Genomic DNA, 19,184 nt, shown 5'->3' on the forward strand with positions numbered 1-19,184 from the left:
AGAATTGGTATCCTCATGCCTCAGTATGTAGAACTTTCATTCTTTTCATTTAGGAAGAGCCCACAGCCCAACTTTGGAATTTTTCTGTTATTTCAGTGCCAAGTGATGTTTTGAAGGCAGTTGTTTCCTTTTTAGTCAAATTACATCTTTGCATTTAAACACCTGTACCTGCTGAGTACAATCTGACCATTGTAATCGGCCCTTTGCTAAAATTCTGTTGCATGCTGGACCTTTTGACTCCAATTTCTAATCTTAGGATTCTCCTCTTTCTTTAACCCTGATAGGAAAACCAGTGGCCTATATGCCCTATGCTGAGGTCAAGCGAGCAATAGAACAGGAAGCACAAGTGCAAACTACAGCAGCAAGGTCAGCATCACCATACAGGCTGTCTCCAAGAGAAGTCAATAAAGCCTCTCCTCAGCCCGATATGAATGCAGCTCGCTATAGTGTCCCACCAGGTAAATGCTTGTTCTGGTACCACAGCGCTGTGTGGTCTCTGAAAGATGGACTTCTTTTACTTTCTGCAGTATCAAATTATTCTCTGAGTGCTTTGTGAACTAACAGAAGAAGGGGGTTGTTTGTGTGTATGTATTTTTCTGCCTCCAGTGAGGTTGTGGTTTTGTTAGTCCTGGATTTTGTTTTATCAGCTAAAATGTATTTTACTTAACAAATAGGATGATCTGTGAAGTGTTAGAACAGTGTAGGGACAAAGTCATCAAAAGTTTTTTCAGCTCAATGTGACAAATACTGTCATCTTCAGGCAGAGCTGAAAGAAGCCTAAATTACACTCTGCTCAGTTGTTCTTATTCTTTAAATAGAATGCTTTATCTAAAAACAGGAAAACAACAAAAAAGATGAATGTACCCTGGATTGTTAGCTTTAAAAATTCATTTTTAAGAGTTTGTAATTCTAATGGGCAGCTTCTGTCATTTTTTGAACGCCACTGCAAGGTTGGGTATTACCCACTTGATTTTTAAAGCATGACGTATAGTTGGACATAGTTTCAGAGCTGGAAATACATGAGATAGCTTTTGGGTATTGCAAGGCTGTTCTTGTTGGAAATTGTCAGATGAGCTACACAATTTGTGTTCTTGTCTCTCTGCTGACTAACAGAGCTGAAACAGACTGTCATGTTTAATGTACAATTTTTCCCTAAGTTCTCCAGCCTGCTCCTCATCAAGTAATAACCAATATTCCTGAAGGAGTCCGCCTTCCTACAACCAGACCTACCAGACCACCACCACCACTCATTCCATCCTCTAAAACAAGTGTGCCATCAGAAAAACCTTCTTTCATTATGGGAGGCTCAATCTCACAAGTAAGAGAATTATTCATTGAAAATCTGTGCCTTATAACAACACTTTTTGCCCTTTCACCAACCTCCAGGATCTTCTATTCAGTAACACGTTCACAGCATTAACGGTTAAATAACTACACATCTTATCTCTAACGATCCAGGAGGTATCTTATAAAATAAAACATGCTGCAGTTGTTTGTGTTTATTACATAGTTGAGAATGCACTGTTCAGGTGGACTGCATCTCTGCTCTGGACTCCTATAGTTCTGCACTTATTTTGCAGCAATGCTCTGTAGCATTTTAGGATCATAGTGGTTTTAACTGTCTCCTTCAAACACAGAAGTGAATCAGTGAATCTTTTTTCCAGAACCAACAATTAACATAATGTATTGTTTCAGGGAACACCTGGCACTTACTTAACATCTCACAGTCAAGCTTCCTATACGCAAGAAACAGCAAAGCCATCAGTGGGTTCCATATCACTTGGACTGCCAAGGCAGCAGGAGTCAGCCAAATCTGGTAAGAAAAGAGGAGCTGACATACCTTTTGGACAGACTATTTAATAACTTGTAACTAAGAGAGTGGGGAAGAGAATACCAGCAAGCAAGGAAAAAAACCTTTTATTTTTTCTTCTGAATAGCTTCCCTGCCTTACATCAAACAAGAAGAATTTTCTCCCAGAAGTCAGAATTCCCAACCTGAGGGACTCCTGGTCAGGGCACAGCATGAAGGTGTTGTTCGAGGTAATGTCAGTCATACAGTTTAAGAAAGAAATTTTGTAAGAGCCTGGGAGAGCAGAGAGTTTGAGCCTAAGGTAGTCAAATCTTGTTTTTAAACACTGAAGGATTCATCTGTTCCCTTGTTTCTGAGGCATGTCTACATGTGTATTAGTAAAGCTCCTCTTGTCTGCATATCTCGTTTTAAAAAAATCGGTTTCCAGAGATGCCAGTTTCACAAGTGCAATACTTGTGAAATATAGAAATATTTCAGAGGAGAGGAAGCTAAGCAGCGTGGGTTAATAGCTTCGCATGCCATAAAAGGCTAAGTCAAAAGAGGAAATAGTTTAGCTGCCTCGCATACACGTTGTTAACAAGCTGAAAATTTCCCTGTACTTTAGGATATAAACTAGTGGTTCTTATTACAGTTTCTGTTTCAAGTAGAGTTGCTATATTTTCTGTTGTTTGCTTTTTTATCTATACATATCTTTATTTTAAATCAGGCACCACAACCATACAGGAGGGAAGTATAACACGAGGAACTCCAACCAATAAAGTTTCTGTTGAGACCATTCCTTCTTTGAGAGGCTCCATAACTCAGGTATTCTCTCACTGAGAAGGCTGTAGCATAACGGTGTATTTCAGTTATTGCTGTGATTGTATTTTTGCATGTCTAAAAGGAGTAAATACCACAGAACAGGAACTACCTCAAAAGTTTAAATAGAATTAGATAGTCAAATCCAACCATCAATGAAGTCAGCACTGCAAGGATTTCATCTTCGTGTTTTCAAACTTGTCAAATAAAATCGCTGGAGCCTTTAATATATATATAATGTATACATGAGGGCTTATTAGTGTCATCCAACCTTTGTGAAAAACAGCATCATGCCTGAGTTTGAGTAGTAAAATCAGTTGTAACCTGTCTTGCACAGAGGATGGATAAGCTGTTTTAAATGGTGATTTGGGATCTCTCTTAGTTACAGACAGCAATAGGAACAATTCTATTCTCAGAAGGGTAGGTTTCATTACTGTAGATAGACATACATCTTAATGGCTCCAGTAAGTATGTAGAGTATGCTGTCTTTCCCCCAGGTGATACTATGGTGTAAATGTTCTAGGTCACTAAATAATTCTATAATATTGTACTTCCAATTCTGCTTTATGTGGTTTTTTTAAAGGGGAGAATTGCTTACAAATAATTTTATTAATAGGTAGGTTAAATTTCTGATAATAGGGACAGAAGCTTAAGAAATGCTGCTTGTTAAAGTGGTTGGTGTTCTAAATCTTAAAAATAGAACACTGTCCTTCATGGCTGCTTATTTTCTTGCTTAAATACACATGGTCTGAATTATATTTGATTGATTTAAATGCAGGGTACACCAGCTCTGTCCCAGTCTGGCATAGCAGCTGATGCGTTACTGAAGGGGACTATTACCCGGCTAGCTACAGAAGACAGCAGCCCAGAAAAGTGCCGAGAGGAAGCTTCAGCCAAAGGCCATGTTATTTATGAAGGCAAAAGTGGGCATATTTTATCTTATGATGGTGAGTATTTATATGTTCTACTCAATGAAAGCCAAGGCTGCAGCGGATTCTGCTGAAGTCTGTGTGCTTCCAAATGTATGGATATAAACCTCAGTCACTGGGTGCCACCTGGAAGAAACACTGACCTGCCTGTGTGCTTCTGTGGGTATAAAGACTGAAACGGTCCAGAAATTTTATCTGTGTTCTGATGAGTATCCTGTATATGTAGATAAAATGTAGTTAACTCAATTGCTGTGCTGCTTATTTTTATTGTGTCCTGAAAAGATTTTTGAGACAATCAAGTTTAAAATACCCTGTGTTAAAATAAAGGCCACAGGTTTTTTGTTTTTTTTTTTTTTTTTTTAAACTATGCTTCATTTGAAATACTGATACGCAAGTAACTGAGAAAGTACTTTGTTTAACAAACCATAAAAGATCATTAAGCTTGCATTTTAATGTTTCAGTATTACATCAAAGTCATCAATAAAGTATTAATGTCCTCTGGTCTCGTTAAATGTAATGCTCATGACTTCTGCATTTTCTAACCACATTTCTCTAAATGTTACCAGCTATTAAAAATGTTCGTGAAGGAACAAGGAGCCCAAGAACTGCTCATGAAATTAGTTTAAAAAGAAGTTATGATACAATGGAAGGAAATATAAAGCAAGGAATGTCAATGCGGGAGTCTCCAGTATCTGCACCACTGGAAGGTAAAAACAGCTGCTTCTGAGTTGTTTTGTGTTTTAGTCAGGTCTTTTGTACTGATGTAAGATAACCTAGAATTGTCTTATGGGGCACATTAAAAGAGGAATTACGTTTACATCTTAGGCCATTAATAAATCCATATAATAACTACTACAATAAAAGCATGCTGTACTTATTACTGGAGTAGAGACTTCCTATTTCTTTTGCTACTGGATGGTCCCCATAACTGCAGGTGATTCAGCTAGCACATGTGTCATTTTCTCAGAGAAGTAATGGACTTTTCACAGTTCTAGTGAATTGTTGCAAAGCTCAAACAGCACTGAGTCGTACTGGTGTTGACTGCATGGACGCACAGCTCCTCAGTTCAGTATTGCTTCTCTGCTGTGGCACAGTAGCGTAACGTGTTTGCTATGACATTTTGCATTCCTTCACTAAATAACTCAGATTATGCCAAGCAGAAGATTTACACAGCTGCTGTATTCTGTTTCTGGGCATCCCTAGCATTATTTTGATTTAAAAAACTGCAGTCGGACTAAGATTGTAAAGGTCAGCACAGGCCATTATATAACTTTTATGGTTGTCTTGTAAAACACAGAATATCAAGAAAATATTTCTTACCTGAATTCTGGAATCTTGGTCCTAAGATGCATTTTTGTCCCACCTTTGAATAGCCCTTAAAGGACACTTTGGTTTGTTTTCATCAGATTGAACAATGAATAAGACGTTTCTAAACCACGTGTAAAAACTCAGTGGTACCTTCAACTTGCTCATACACTTGGTTTGTCTTCTGGAAAATAAAGGAAAGTGTTAAGTTTTGGAACAAGAGTTAAGCTGAACTGTAAAATAACCTTCTGATTTGAAATACGTTAAAACTTGCAGTGGTGTAATAGCATTATAATACTTGAACCAAAGAACTTCGTAGGGCAAGATGGTCTTCTGACATGTTGATGCAAGGCCTGGCATAATGAGGCAAAGCTCTGGGCATACAGATAATATCTGTAATTATGTAAGAAGGAGGAGGGTGTTTTTGAACACTTGTTATTTAATTCTTTAAACTATGTTCATTTTAATTTCAGGTTTAATATGCCGTGCACTGCCTAGGGGTAGCCCACATGCTGAACTTAAAGAAAGAACAGTGTTGTCTGGCTCTATAATGCAAGGTAAGTTTTGCTAGTTTGGAAGGCAGGCATTAATTACATTCCCAGAAATCTGTTATTAAGAATGGTAGCTGTGTTAAGAGTAGAGCTTATTTTATTAGACACACTTTCTAGTACACCATATGTAAAACTAATATATTAAGTATTGATATATATATTTTTTGAAAATAGATTTTTTTCAGTACAAATTGTCAGTGTTTAGCACTTTTTCCTATTTTTTTTTTTAATTTTTAAATAGACAATAATAATTCCCCCCAGACATGAAGGTGTATGGTACTGCTTTTATTTCAGCATTTGAAATAACCTGGGATACTTTGAGTAACTTGAAAATCTGTTCACTGTGATTTTTTGTGACAGTTCTACTCTTGTAATCCATTATCATAGACTCAGCAACTCAGAATTCTAATAGCTAGTTACTCTGCTTATGAAAAAGGAGTTGCAGTGATAATTAATACCAGTGATGTGGCTTTCTTTCTATAAAAGGCACACCAAGAGCAACATCTGAAAGTTTTGAGGAAGGCTTGAAATACCCTAAACAGATTAAGAGAGAGTCACCTCCCATAAGGGCGTTCGAAGGAGCCATCACTAAAGGGAAGCCGTATGATGGAGTCACTACCATCAAAGAAATGGGCCGTTCCATCCACGAGATCCCAAGGCAGGACCTGTTAAGCCAGGAGAGTTGCAAGACTCCCGAAATCGTGCAGACAGCCAGGCCAATCATAGAAGGCTCCATATCTCAGGTAATTAGAGAAGGCACTCATAGAATCTTATGGTTGCTTACACAGTCAGCAGTGAATCAGTTCCAGGTATTTGAGTAAGGACAAATGTGTAGGTGTTTGTTTTCTTTTCCAAGAAAGCTACTGATGTATGAGGCTTAAATATCCTCTCTGTGTTAGAGAAATCTTGACACTTGACCTGCAGGGAATACACTTACTAGCAAGTGTGATGTAACTGACTAGTAACAGTAGCTAAAATCCAATTATGTTCTATGCTGTGACAGCAGCAATGAACTATAAATATCAGCCATGTGATTACTTTTTAATTTTTCTTTCATTTTTTTTAGCAGGAGTGAAACACTGGCAGAATAACCTCACCTGATCCTTCTTTCCTTCTCAGGGCACACCCATAAAATATGAAAGCAATTCTGGCCAGTCTGCCATCAAACACAATGTAAAATCGTTAATCACTGGACCAAGCAAGCTACCCCGTGGAATGCCTCAGCTGGAAATGGTGCCAGAAAATGTGAAGGTGGTGGAGCGAGGAAAATACGAAGATGTGAAGACCGGGGATGCAGTTCGTTCCCGTCACACGTCAGTAGTCAGCTCTGGTCCCTCTGTTCTCAGGTCAACTCTTCATGAAACTCCTAAATCACAACTGAGCCCTGGGATTTATGATGATACCAATGCACGGAGAACACCTGTGAACTATCAGAGTCCAATGTCCAGGAGTTCACCTATGATGAATAGAGTTAGTGAGGGTATGTTATTCTGATCCACAGTAAGAGAACAACTTTGAGTAATTTCATTTGAAATGTATTTTTAACTTCTTTTTTTCCGTAACCTGTTCTACTTTATTTTTACTCTAATGGTTCCTCTTGATTTGGAGATTGGTTAGAAGGAATTAAAGAAGGCTATGAGTTGTTAATTGAAATAAGAAAATGAAAATCTGCCGTGTCGTAACATGGAGGTCAAAAAGTAGTTCAATCTCCATTGGCATTTGTGTTAATGTTATCTCAGAGCATAATGTTCTGAGGGCAGAAACTACTTCTGTATTAGATGTTCCTGAAAAAGGAAGATAATGTGGCACAGTGCAAACAAATGTAGTTTTAGGACTTAAACTTTCACTAGATATTTTGTGATATAAAATACTGCCTATGATTTATTGTAATTAATTGCAGCATGTATGCATATAGCTGTATCTCCTATTGAAAATATGTATTTTGAGTTTGGATTTTTCCTGATTTTCATTAGCTGGAATATCTTCTGGAAAGTCAGCAAATCATGAAAGGAAAAACACACTTACTCCCACACAGAGAGAGAGCGTGCCAGCAAAATCTCCAGTCCCAGGGGTTGATCCTGTAGTGGCTCACAGTCCTTTTGACCCTCATCACAGAGGGGCTACTCCTGAAGTCTATAGGAGTCACCTCCCTCCTCACTTAGATCCTGCTATGCCATTTCACAGGGCTCTGGATCCTGGTAAATCTGTTTGTGTTTTGGCTTTGTTTGTTTGTTTTTAGAAATATTGTGTGCTTGGCACAGGAAAGATGTCTTAATAAAGCTCTTAGTGAGGGGCAGATATAATTTAGAAGGAGTTATATATACACTGCTGTGGCTTGATGTCTAGCCAGGAAACTTACTGTAATATTTCTTCTGGAAGCTTCAGATAGTATTTTAAAATAAGTATTTGTGAAATGTATTAAAAGCTTTCAGGAAAACTGTGCCAATAAGGGTGTGGAAGATGCCACAGAATGAAAGCGTAATCAGAACTGCTGTGTTCACTTGAGAGATTATCAAGTTGTCTCTGATGATATTAAGTCAGTAGGCCTCTATTTAACATAATCTGTCAGTCTGACTTTGTGGGGTGCTGTAACCTTCTTCAGGTGTTTCAGCCATTCGTTTTCAAAACTTTGATTTTATTCATGTCTCTTCTCTAGGAGAATGTGGATTGCTTAGCTTTTTCTGTCCACATTCAGTGCTTATATTCAATAAAATACCAGTATTACAGTGCTATTTTGATTCATTGTGAGAATTGATAGCACTTCTCATTGAAACTATATAAACATCTGGAACTTTGATTCTGTATCTTGAGCACTAAATCTTCTTTTTCCTCCCTCACCCTCAGCTGCTGCTGCTTACCTGTTCCAAAGGCAGCTCTCACCCACCCCAGGCTACCCAAGTCAGTACCAGCTTTACGCAATGGAGAATACACGACAGACAATCCTAAATGACTACATTACCTCACAGCAAATGCAAGTCAATTTACGTCCTGATGTAACCAGAGGATTATCTCCCAGAGAGCAAACTCTAGCTCTCCCGTATGCAGGAGCAAGAGGTATGCCTATGGGGTTTGGTCTGGTGTTATTTAAAGCGTATTTTGGATAAGCTTGGCAGAAGGGGTTGATAAATGATCAGAGCTCTGTTCACTGTGGAGGGATTTACATTTCTTAGAGGCACAGATTTCTGTGAAGACTTAAATGGAACATAGTTTTGAAGAGGAGTTTCACACTGAAATGAAAAGTGCAGTATTAGGCTAAAATAATGAACAAATAGTTACGAATCCCTGGGATTACGTGGCATTCTCAGGAGTCAGAGATATAACAGGAAATGGCTGAGCCATGAGCTTGGTTACTGGATGTGATAATCTGCCTGTCATTTAAGTCAGTTTGGGAAGTTATTTGTAGAATGGAAGATAAGAAATGTGAAGGAGTTAGTCCAGTAGGACTGACTATCTTGGGGATAAGATACCAGCCCTTGCAGTGATTTAATTGGCTGGAAAAGAAAGGATAAGTGTTTTTCATAGTAGAAGTTATACTGGAGTGTGTCCTGTGCATTTTGATGTTTTATTTTATTTGTTGAATGTAAGAAGTCTGGAAAAGGGTGTTATCAATGAACAGCGTATTTAACGTGTGGGCCTTTGGTCTGTCCTTGAAAAGTCCTTCTTACACGTGTCATCTCCTGACAGGAATTATTGACCTGAACAATATGGCTCCCACTATCTTAGTCCCTCATCCTGGAGGAACGAGCACACCACCCATGGAGAGAATCACTTACATCCCTGGTACTCAGCTTACATTCCCCCCTAGGCCTTACAATCCTGCCTCTCTGTCACCAGGTATAAGCCGTTAAAAATTGACTGCATGTTCACTAACATCCAATGGTGTGTTAAAGGGTGGAACTTGGGTATCTAACCTGTCTAGTTTTAACTATAGAGAAAACCCTTTAGTAAAAAGCTGTTCAGCTTTCCACTGGCTGTGTGCTAAGCTTTTGCTTTCCTAAGTAAGTGGATAGACTTGGCTGGAAAGGAAATGGATTTGGGAAACTTGTTGCAAGTAGGTGGCAGAATGTATCGGATAGTGTTTACATCAAACTGTGCTTAAGGTCAGTATTTGTTTTTGCTACTTCTTGTCTTGTGGATGTTTCAGGACACCCTACACACCTGGCAGCTTCTGCAGCTGCAAATGCTGAAAGGGAACGGGAAAGAGAGAGGGAGAAGGAGCGGGAAAGGGAGAGGGAACGAGAACGGGAGCGGGAAAGAGAACGGGAGCGAGAAAGGGAGAGAATAACTTCAGTCCCTGCTGAGCTTTATCTTCGACCAGGTGAGTGTGCATTGCTGTATTTGGATCAGTCGTCTTGTAGACTGTAACTGCTCATTTTCTATATCCACTGTAAACAATATGCAGCTTCTTAACAACACAATTGCTTGGTACCGTTTGGCTTTAAACTGAATGGTGATTCCTAACACTTTGCAGTTCTGGTTGAAACTTCAGCAAGTACCAGGCTTCTTCATCTTTCTGTCATAATGATGAAGTACTCAGGAAAAGGTGTGAATCTCAGCCATGCTTTGCTACTTACATTCAGAACACTACTATTTAAACTCTTAATAACAAACCTCAGTTTGTTATATCTGCAGTAGTGGTGACAGTTGGGAAAGAATGTGGAGGAGAAAACACTGATATGTAGTTCTGTATTGTTATAAGAGTTACTAGTACTTATTGTTTTTCCCTCTCTGCTGTATGTCCTGCAGGAACAGAGCAGCCTGGCAGACCTGGCAGTCATGGATATGTTCGTTCCCCATCCCCTTCAGTTAGAAGCCAGGAGAACATACTGCAGCAAAGGCCTAGTATTTTTCAAGGAACCAATGGGACGAGCGTAATCACACCTTTGGATCCTGCTGCTCAGCTTCGTATCATGTATGTTTCTTAAGTTGCTGTTCCAGGGATATCTTTTCTAATATTTGAGCCTATTAAAGTTTCATTTAGTCTGAGGAAGATTCTAAGCAACTAGGATGTACTGCTGTCAGATGGCTCTTGAATTTATTGCATTTTCACTCAGTTCGGTTTAGATAGAGATGAGTGTCACTAAAGCTTTACTTTGTTTCCCTCGTGAAATGACTCTTTTTTATGTGTGACATAGTTCAGAATATTCAGTGTGATATAATTTGGAATATTCAATGTTTGCCAACAGGCAGCTCACTCCTGGAGCTCCCTCCATAACTCAAGGTTTACCTGCTTCCCGCTACAATACAGCTGCTGATGCCCTTGCTGCACTAGTAGATGCTGCAGCCTCTGCTCCTCAGATGGAAGTTGCCAAAGCAAAAGATACCAAGCACGAAGGAACCAGGATAGAAGAGAATGTGGGACGCAGATCAGCTGTGGTTACTGAGCAGCAGCAGATAGAGCAGAAAACACTGGAGGTAGAAAAGAGGGCTGTCCAGTGCCCCTATACATCTGCAAATTTTTCTGGTGGCAAATCCCAGGGACAGTCTTCAACAGTAGTCTATTCAGAGGCTGGTAAAGAAAAAGGACCTCCTCCTAAATCCAGGTACGAGGAAGAGCTGAGAACTCGAGGAAAGACCACAATTACTGCTGCTAACTTCATAGATGTGATCATCACTCGACAGATTGCTTCAGACAAGGATGCACGAGATAGGGGCTCTCAAAGTTCAGATTCTTCCAGTAGTTGTACGTATCTTAGTAACTATCTACTTCTTTACTGTCTTAGCCTTGTAGGGAGATAATAAGATGTGAAGTGATTCTGACATTTAATGATAAAATATTTGGCTTTGCACAAATCATGTGCTTGATAGGTAAATACAGTTTTTGTGTGTAGTGACTGAGGATTCTTGCAAAACTGTAGCTCATAGCTTTCTTTGGATTCCATGCTGCATCATGAAGTGCAGGGTATTAGAAGTAACCTTATCAGAAGTCAGGAGATGTAAAATAACTGAGTTTATGTTAGAATGTTCTTCTGTAGAAATTTATGTTTCACTGCAGTTCTTATTAGAAAAAGAAGACAGTATTTTGACTTCCATTGTACTGGTGTCATTTTGGTGGAAGCACTAGTGTTGCTAAAGTATAGACAGCAGAAGTCTGTAATATTTACACCTTATTCCATAACCTCTGCTTGATAATCAGTATCTTCTCACCGGTATGAAGCTCCTGGAGATGCCATTGAGGTGATCAGTCCTGCAAATTCACCTATACCAACTCAAGAAAAGCTACAGCCCTATCAACAAGAGACACCTAAACCAAGCCAAGCAGAGGGTAAGTTTGCTTATGCAAACATGCTGGCAATTATCTTCCTTGTATTTACCGTGAACTCAAAACATAGTTAAGATACATCAGTTTGTAACTCAAGAATCTTTAAGAGCTTTAAAACCTTGAAACTTCAGTAATACTGACCTTTATGACTGCCCTTTTCTTCAACTAGGTGACCCAAACAGGCAGTATGAAGGGACGATTCACCGTTACAGGGCACAACAGGAACCTCCTCCTTCACCCCAGCAACCTCCACCTCCTTCCTCCCAGGCTGAAGGGATGGCACACGTGCCCAGGACGCACCGACTTATCACCCTTGCTGATCACATCTGTGTAGGTTTATTTGCAGATACGAAAAGTTATATTTCAATTATGTAAACATACATTTTGGAACATTAATAAAAACTAGTAATTGTAGAATTGCTATAGGGAGCACTATGCACTAATGTGTTTGATCTTGCAGTTGTTTCATGTGCTGCAGTTAGTCTCATACTTGTCTTGTTCACAGATATTTTTAATATTACTCTGTTACCAATGTCTGACCAAATTCTCTCTCTGTTTGTTTTTGGACACAATCAGCAAATTATTACACAAGACTTTGCTCGAAACCAGGCAGCTTCTCAGGCCTCTTTGCAGCCTCCCACCACTACATTCCAGAACTCTACCCCAGCTCCAACGCCTGTTTCGACCCGAGCAAAAACATCAAATCGCTACAGCCCTGAGTCACAGTCACAACCAGTCCACCATCAGAGGCCAGGAGCCAGAGTGTCACCTGAAAATCTGTCTGACAAGTCCCGGGGAAGGTAATGCATGTATTTGGTTTAACTGCAAGTTTAATTCTCAAATATGATAATTACAAAAGCTTGGGTGGTAATCCTTGTGTAGATCAGGGTATCAGAAATAGAGGTAACCTTTGGTCTTGCCATGTTTTTGATGATTGTTTGGCTCCATAATATCACTTATAAACGTGTTCCCCTCCCTACCAATGCTTGATTTCCAGTCTTTAGAGAAGTGAAGACATTTAATCACTTAGAATTTATGACACTGAATTCTCTATAGTTATTCTGATATTTTTGTGATCAAATATACTGACGCGTGTAATGCGTATAACTAAACAGAAATAGTTATTGAACAGTCAGAATGCAATTGTGTGTGTTAACTGCTGTACTTCATGCATTAAGATTACTTATCCATCTCTGAATTCTAAATGTAGACCTGGAAAGTCTCCGGAGAGGAGTCATGTTTCCTCAGAGCCCTATGAGCCAATCTCACCCCCTCAGGTCCCCGTTGTACATGAGAAACAGGAAAATATTCTATTGCTTTCCCAAAGAGCTGAGCCTACTGAACAGAGGTATGTGTAGAACTGAGATCCTGAGGTAATCGTAAAGCAGATGAATGTTGGAAGTTTCTGCCTGTGACTGCTTTTGGGAAGAAGGTAGATATACAGTGTTAAGAAAGTTCTTTCTTTGACACTTGCTGTTGGCAGGACTGACTCTCGCTCCCCGGGCAGTATGAGCTACCTGCCTTCATTTTTCACCAAACTTGAGAATACTTCACCCATGGTAAAATCCAAGAAGCAAGAGATATTTCGAAAGCTGAACTCATCTGGTGGAGGCGACGCTGACATGGGTATGCAGCTCTTGCTTTTTCGCTCAATTTTTCCAACTTGAGATTTGTGTGACTGCTGTCCACAGATGTTCCAACATCAATATGTTTCAAGTAACGTGAATGAACATCAATATATACTGGAAAATTCATTTAAATGTTGTATTTCAATTGCAGCAACTGCTCAGCCAGGGACTGAAATATTCAACTTGCCAGCAGTCACTACCTCAGGTGAGTTTTTCAGAAAACAAAACTACTTATGTTTCAGAGAAGGTAAACTAATGCAATATTTTAATGTATGTGCTTTGAGGAATGCAGTAAGTGAGAAGATGAAAATTTGGGAAGTAATATCCCACATGGAAAAAAGTTTGTCATAGGAAGGAGCAAAAATGATTGAAGATTTCAGAAAATATTTAAACTGGGGACTTAGTGTTTTATTTTTGTGTTGTCTGCAAATCTTATGGAGAGAAAGCCATGAAGTTGGTTAGCATCTAACTCAAATAGAATTCCAACACAGTGTAGTTCAACAAAACTTGAGCTTAGGTATCAAATGTAGTTTAGTTGATAAACCAGGATACGTGAAATGTGTAGTTGTTGGTTTTTGTTTGTTTGGTTGGTTTTTATTTTCCTCTGGAAAATAAATTAAAATTCCCAACTTCCTGTCACAAAAATATTAAAGATAACCCATACACTGTGATGTTAAAGCAATCAGTGAAAGAGAACTGAATAGAAATATGGGAGATAAGAACTGGTAAATCTGAGTTGAACTGCGGATTGCCTGTAAGTGATTTTGGCCAGCGGCCTCCTCTCCTCATACAGTGATTCTGCCTTTCAAGTGGAGGAGGTACTGATCTCCATCAAACTGGATGGAAAAACAGGCTTTTGGAATAAAAATTGCCACAAATCATACTTCATAAGATGAATTAGCATGGATCATTAATGTGAGGAGTATTTTTCTTGTCTCTTCTCTTACAGCTGATGAGTAGTTGCAGATTTTGACTTAATATGCTTTTACAATCAGCATGGTCAGCTTCCTTTGCTGTGTTGTTTTTGCATTTTTTTTAATGTGTAATGTAGTCTATTGTGGATATTTGGTGTTTGCTGGCACACAGAATTTCCTGCCATTGTGAGCTGCTTTGGAGCAAGTTGTTTTGCATTTTAAAAAAATCTTTTTTTTTCTCCTAACTTTCTGCCTCTCTCTAAAATCATCTTCCACGTCCCTTTGTAATTTCTGAGATATATTTTTTGCCTCCCCTCCCACCTTTCCATGTATGTTTTTTATCTCCCAGGTGCAGTCAGTTCTAGGGGTCATTCCTTTGCAGATCCTGCCAGTAATCTGGGTCTAGAAGACATTATTAGAAAAGCATTGATGGGAAACTTTGATGACAAGAGCGAGGATCATGGAGTTGTAATGTCACAATCCATTGCAGTAGCACCTGGCAATTCCAGTGCTGTGGGATCAGCAAGCAATGAGACACGCAGGGAAGAAGCCAATCCATCACCCAATTCAGGTGAGGCAGTTCAGCTCCCACATATTTTATGATTTAAAAAGAAAAAAAAACAGAAAACATTTCTAGCAACAGTGCTATTAGTGACTGTATCAGCTGCTCTTCTAGTTGTAGTAAGTCAGCATTCCAAAAGGCATCAGCTCGTGTTTGGTGCTAAGTGATCATTTATAGGAACCCATATAGAGGCTAAAATGCAGCGTGATGCTTTTTGGAAAACGTGTCCCTTCTATTTCCAGGAGGGGGAGTCAGCAAGCAGAAGTTAATTGGGAAATCAAACAGTAGGAAGTCCAAGTCTCCGATTCCTGGACAGGGATATCTGGGAACCGAAAGACCTTCTTCTGTCTCATCTGTGCATTCGGAAGGGGACTACCACAGACAGACTCCGGTGTGGGCCTGGGAAGATCGGCCTTCATCAACAGGTGAGACATGCAGCTTTTCTGTCAGCTTGATGCACTAGATATGCTATTGTGGAGCAGTCAGACGCAGACACAGAGCTCTGCTGTGTGTTCATCAAAAGATTGCAAGCGTTGTCTGAAACTGATTTTTTTCTGATAGTCGTCGCGACCAAAGCCATGCTATCTGTGAATTGAGCTCTGATAACTCCTCAGAACAGCACGTGTTTGACTTGCAGATACTCTCTCATCCAGGTTCCACACAGTTTCCTTACAACCCGCTGACAATGCGGATGCTCAGCAGCACGCCGCCGACCTCCATCGCGTGCGCCCCGCCGTCCATGAGCCAAGCAACCACTCACCAACAGAACAGGATCTGGGAGCGAGAGCCAGCACCACTGCTTTCAGCACAATATGAGACTCTGTCTGACAGTGATGACTGAACTATGCAGATATTTTTGTTTTGTTTTTTTAATTTGCGGGTCAAAACAAAAGATTTTATTTTTGACTTGTGCCCAGAGAGACTTTCCAAGAGAGCGAGGGCCACACAATGAAGAATTAATGGAGAGTCTGTTAAATGCCTTCAGCACGGCTGTGTGTCGGAGGATTGTGATCAAGAAGGTTGACTTACTAAAGATAAATATGTAAAAAGTTTTTAAAAATGTGGACTATTCCTGTTCTACATCTATTTGTAAAGAAAACCATAATGTCTTTAAATCATTCTTCTGTAAATAGAGAGTACTTTTTGCAGTGTTTTTTCCCTTGCTATAGTATCTGGTGTACTTATGTTCAAATCATTGCCTAAACTTTGGGGGTCATTTTGTAATTGTTTTTTTTAAAGCATTTTCTCAGTGTAGAGTTACTCCTCATAACCGTGGCCTCCCTCCCAGCCTCCCCTAACCACACCAAACCTCCCAGCCAGCCCAGCATCGTTGCCCGTTTAATGCTGTGCCACTTCTTGCAGGCATTGTGCTTTCATATTTTCTTCCCCAGCCACACTTTCTCAGTGGTGTTGAAGCTCTTGTGAAGATGTTGATTTATTTTTTTTTTTAAAGACTGACCCCGTACTGAACTGTGTACATGAACATAGCAGCTCACTGGAATAAGATGATATATTTCTTTGAATTCTGCCACATTGTACATTTTTGGTGCAGTTGATTTCATTTAGCAACACTGCAGAAATATTATTGCATGGGTATGTTATGGTTAATTTTAAAAAGGATAAAAAAAAAAAGAAGAGCAGCTTCTGGAGGCTGTACCTCACTGTTATGCACACTGGGAATTTCAACTGTGCCCCCAAAGCAAACCTTAGTGTTCTGTGTTTCTGCATTGTATGCAGTTGAAATAGGCTACTAAACCTTACGGTCGTGTTTAACCACAGCAAATGGTTTTCCTGGACAGAGGCTCTGGGTGGATTGATGATAAGTCCTTCAAGAAGGAAAAAACTCTACATCCCAAGTTGAAATAAAAACAGAATGCTTTTATAGAATAATTGAGCAACACGAGTCAGCTACTTGACTTCTGTTACAGCAGTTTGAAATAGGTACTGTGATTTTTACCTTCCTTCAGCCTGATTCTACAATCTTGATGTAACAATAATTTTGAAGCCTGTGTTCACATCCCAGTTCCTGACTTTATAAGAAAACTTAAAGGTGGAAGTCCTTACAAATGCCTGGCTGAACTCCTGAGGTGTGCAATACGTATCAGGGTGGATTTATTTTCTTTTTTTAATTGTATGTGGTACTGGGAGAGTCGTTACTCATCTATCGCTGCCTGCTGTGCTCTGCTCCTAGCTCCTGTGCACACCTGGGTCTGTTGTTACGGAGTCTCCTGCCTTCCATCTTCAGGAGCATCTTAAGCTTTGCTGCATTGACTTCAGGAAAATGAGCTTAAATCTCTGGGGTAGAACTGATGTTCAGATAGCACAGAGGTGGGGAGTTGGATGGCCTGGCAGACTCCAAACTGCTTTTGCACCTCATAGACCAGTCTTTGCTTAGAAGTTACTTTCCAGCCAAAACATTTTAAACTTAACCCTGCATTTGCAATACATTTTATGGAAGGTGTAATGCAGCTGTGTAACCTGAAGCCTGTGTGCAGGTTTTCCATAAGATACAGCTTAATGTCCAGTTAAGAACCAGTACAGAATCGCTATCCAGAGCAAGTCTACTTAAGCAAATTGTTTTATAGAGGAAAGCCTTTTTGCCATAGGTGTAGGAAAGAGAAATCAGAAGGGAACTCATTTGAAAACTTGATTGTGTGCTGTAAATACAGAATTGCTTTGCTACTTCTTTTAATTTAAACACTGCATCAGAGTGGAGCAGCTGGCAGCTCCCCTGCTGCCTTAAAGCACTGATTTCTCCATCCTGGTTTTACACCTTTTTTGTTCCCCAGCAAGGTGCTCTGCAACATGTACATCTGCCTCGTTTGGAGCTTTTACATTGGAACAGAGAGTTGAGTTGCATTCTAAAGTTCAGTTGTTTTCACTTTCTTCGTACAACAAATGCAACACAGAAGAGGCACAGACAGACAGAAGTCTTTGCTGCTAACTGTACACTACGTACAGCATGCTCCTCACTAATCTTTGTGCTGCAACAGCAAGATACCCAAAGGAGGAAAGTTCTGAGGTGCAGTGAGTGGTGTTTGCACATAAGCTGCTGCTGCTGCTGCTTTTGTTTGTTATCCAAGTTCTAACTTCTCCAGTGTGAAGACCTCTCCAGAGCCTAAGTTAGAGTTAAACATAATTCCAGTGATCTTCACACATGGAATTACATCTCACCTGTTTCACACAGGAAGATGTTCATAAATCCTGCTCACAAACTGTGGTCTGCTACAAATTTTTAACTGATTTCTGGCCAGCGCTTTTGCAATGCTGTCATCTCAACCTCATGATTCTGATACCAAATCATTGAAGACTTGAAAAACCCTTGCATCGTATCTCCGGGGTTTTTCCCCACGCAGTGTCTCTCCAGTAGGCAGCGACTTCTGGATTCAGACCAATCAATAAAGGGGATCAGTTCTCAGTTTGATTTTCCTGTGTCTCCCTCTTGATTTGCAGCATCAAGTTGTGCTCATGAGAACTGGCAAAGCATTTCCCTCAGGGGCTGCTGCAGGGTTCCCAGCAGACACTGCTGGTATCTAAAAACAAAATCTAAATAATGAAGAAAAATTGGCTCTAATGTGTTAGAGCCTCTTTGTTGGTACAAGTGTGCCTATAACATCCCTCTCTCTTGTTTCCTAGCACGCTGACAGCAATGCTGTGTGTGTGACTATGAGTTCCTAGCTTCAGCAACACCTGCTCACGTGCTGCCTCTTAGCTCACGTTCACAAAGAGCTGGAGCCACTACTAATGCTGCTGTAAGTAAATTAATAATGATGCAATTAAAACCAGGACTTATATTGCTTATCTGAAGACCCTGCAGTCAAGCAGTTAAAATGATGATCAGTGACAGCTACCTGTAGTTCTGCACGTCCAGATAAACAAGTTTGGCAACTTCTTAATTTTGTCTTTCATAGTAGGCCTCCCTACAAGGAAAAAGTGAAAACTGCTGGTGTTTAAACAGGCTGTTCACACTGAATCCCTATGATGGCATGTAAGTGATAATTGATAAGCCTGATGCTTGTCACATATCATCCTTCCCAATAGGAAACCTCAGCATTCTAGCACCAGATTGTGTCCTGGCACAGGAAGAACTGGCATTTAGTGTGCTCTGGCTGCTGGAGTGAGGTAGTCAGAGGCTTTTATTTCTGATAGCAGCTCTGGTTTAGTAACATTTTTACTCTTTGGAGAAGGCAGGCTCTATCTTTACACGCTAAATGTTCTGAAGATACACACTTGATCTTCAGGCAACCTGTCTGAAAATAACATGAGGAGGCTGCAGCTCTGTCCTGATGTGGGTACATGGTGGAAAGCATTCTACTGCAGTTAATACATAGTGAACTGCAGCACTGATAGGTGCACCCTGCTGTGCTGGCTGGCATGGAAAGAGTGAGAATTCCTGTCTTAGGTTGGATCCTCCTTCCTTAGTCTG

At 40.0% G+C, this 19,184-nt stretch overlaps 1 protein-coding gene across 7 annotated transcripts in view; it reads left to right on the forward strand.

Annotated features, from left to right (window-relative positions):
- The window catches only part of NCOR1 (nuclear receptor corepressor 1), a 56,376-nt gene extending 40,465 nt beyond the window's left edge, over window positions 1-15,911 (forward strand). For 4 of the 7 annotated variants that reach the window (XM_048967203.1, XM_048967205.1, XM_048967202.1 and 1 more), the window contains exons 23-47: window positions 285-458; window positions 1,158-1,318; window positions 1,696-1,816; window positions 1,938-2,039; window positions 2,516-2,613; window positions 3,386-3,554; window positions 4,103-4,243; window positions 5,315-5,398; window positions 5,879-6,135; window positions 6,512-6,872; window positions 7,366-7,590; window positions 8,237-8,446; window positions 9,077-9,226; window positions 9,537-9,710; window positions 10,139-10,304; window positions 10,579-11,075; window positions 11,529-11,657; window positions 11,824-11,984; window positions 12,231-12,454; window positions 12,865-13,002; window positions 13,138-13,280; window positions 13,434-13,487; window positions 14,546-14,767; window positions 15,001-15,183; window positions 15,412-15,911. In XM_048967203.1, coding sequence (XP_048823160.1) covers window positions 285-458; window positions 1,158-1,318; window positions 1,696-1,816; window positions 1,938-2,039; window positions 2,516-2,613; window positions 3,386-3,554; window positions 4,103-4,243; window positions 5,315-5,398; window positions 5,879-6,135; window positions 6,512-6,872; window positions 7,366-7,590; window positions 8,237-8,446; window positions 9,077-9,226; window positions 9,537-9,710; window positions 10,139-10,304; window positions 10,579-11,075; window positions 11,529-11,657; window positions 11,824-11,984; window positions 12,231-12,454; window positions 12,865-13,002; window positions 13,138-13,280; window positions 13,434-13,487; window positions 14,546-14,767; window positions 15,001-15,183; window positions 15,412-15,599 — 4,532 coding nt within the window. In that variant the 3' untranslated portion in view covers window positions 15,600-15,911. The remainder of the gene's footprint in view (window positions 1-284; window positions 459-1,157; window positions 1,319-1,695; window positions 1,817-1,937; window positions 2,040-2,515; window positions 2,614-3,385; window positions 3,555-4,102; window positions 4,244-5,314; window positions 5,399-5,878; window positions 6,136-6,511; window positions 6,873-7,365; window positions 7,591-8,236; window positions 8,447-9,076; window positions 9,227-9,536; window positions 9,711-10,138; window positions 10,305-10,578; window positions 11,076-11,528; window positions 11,658-11,823; window positions 11,985-12,230; window positions 12,455-12,864; window positions 13,003-13,137; window positions 13,281-13,433; window positions 13,488-14,545; window positions 14,768-15,000; window positions 15,184-15,411) is intronic. The other 3 variants (XM_048967207.1, XM_048967208.1, XM_048967206.1) reach the window with 3 other exon arrangements.
- The last annotated feature ends 3,273 nt before the right edge of the window (window positions 15,912-19,184 follow it).

The sequence above is a fragment of the Lagopus muta genome, chromosome 20 (genome assembly GCF_023343835.1).
Source record: "Lagopus muta isolate bLagMut1 chromosome 20, bLagMut1 primary, whole genome shotgun sequence".
Taxonomy (NCBI): domain Eukaryota; kingdom Metazoa; phylum Chordata; class Aves; order Galliformes; family Phasianidae; genus Lagopus; species Lagopus muta.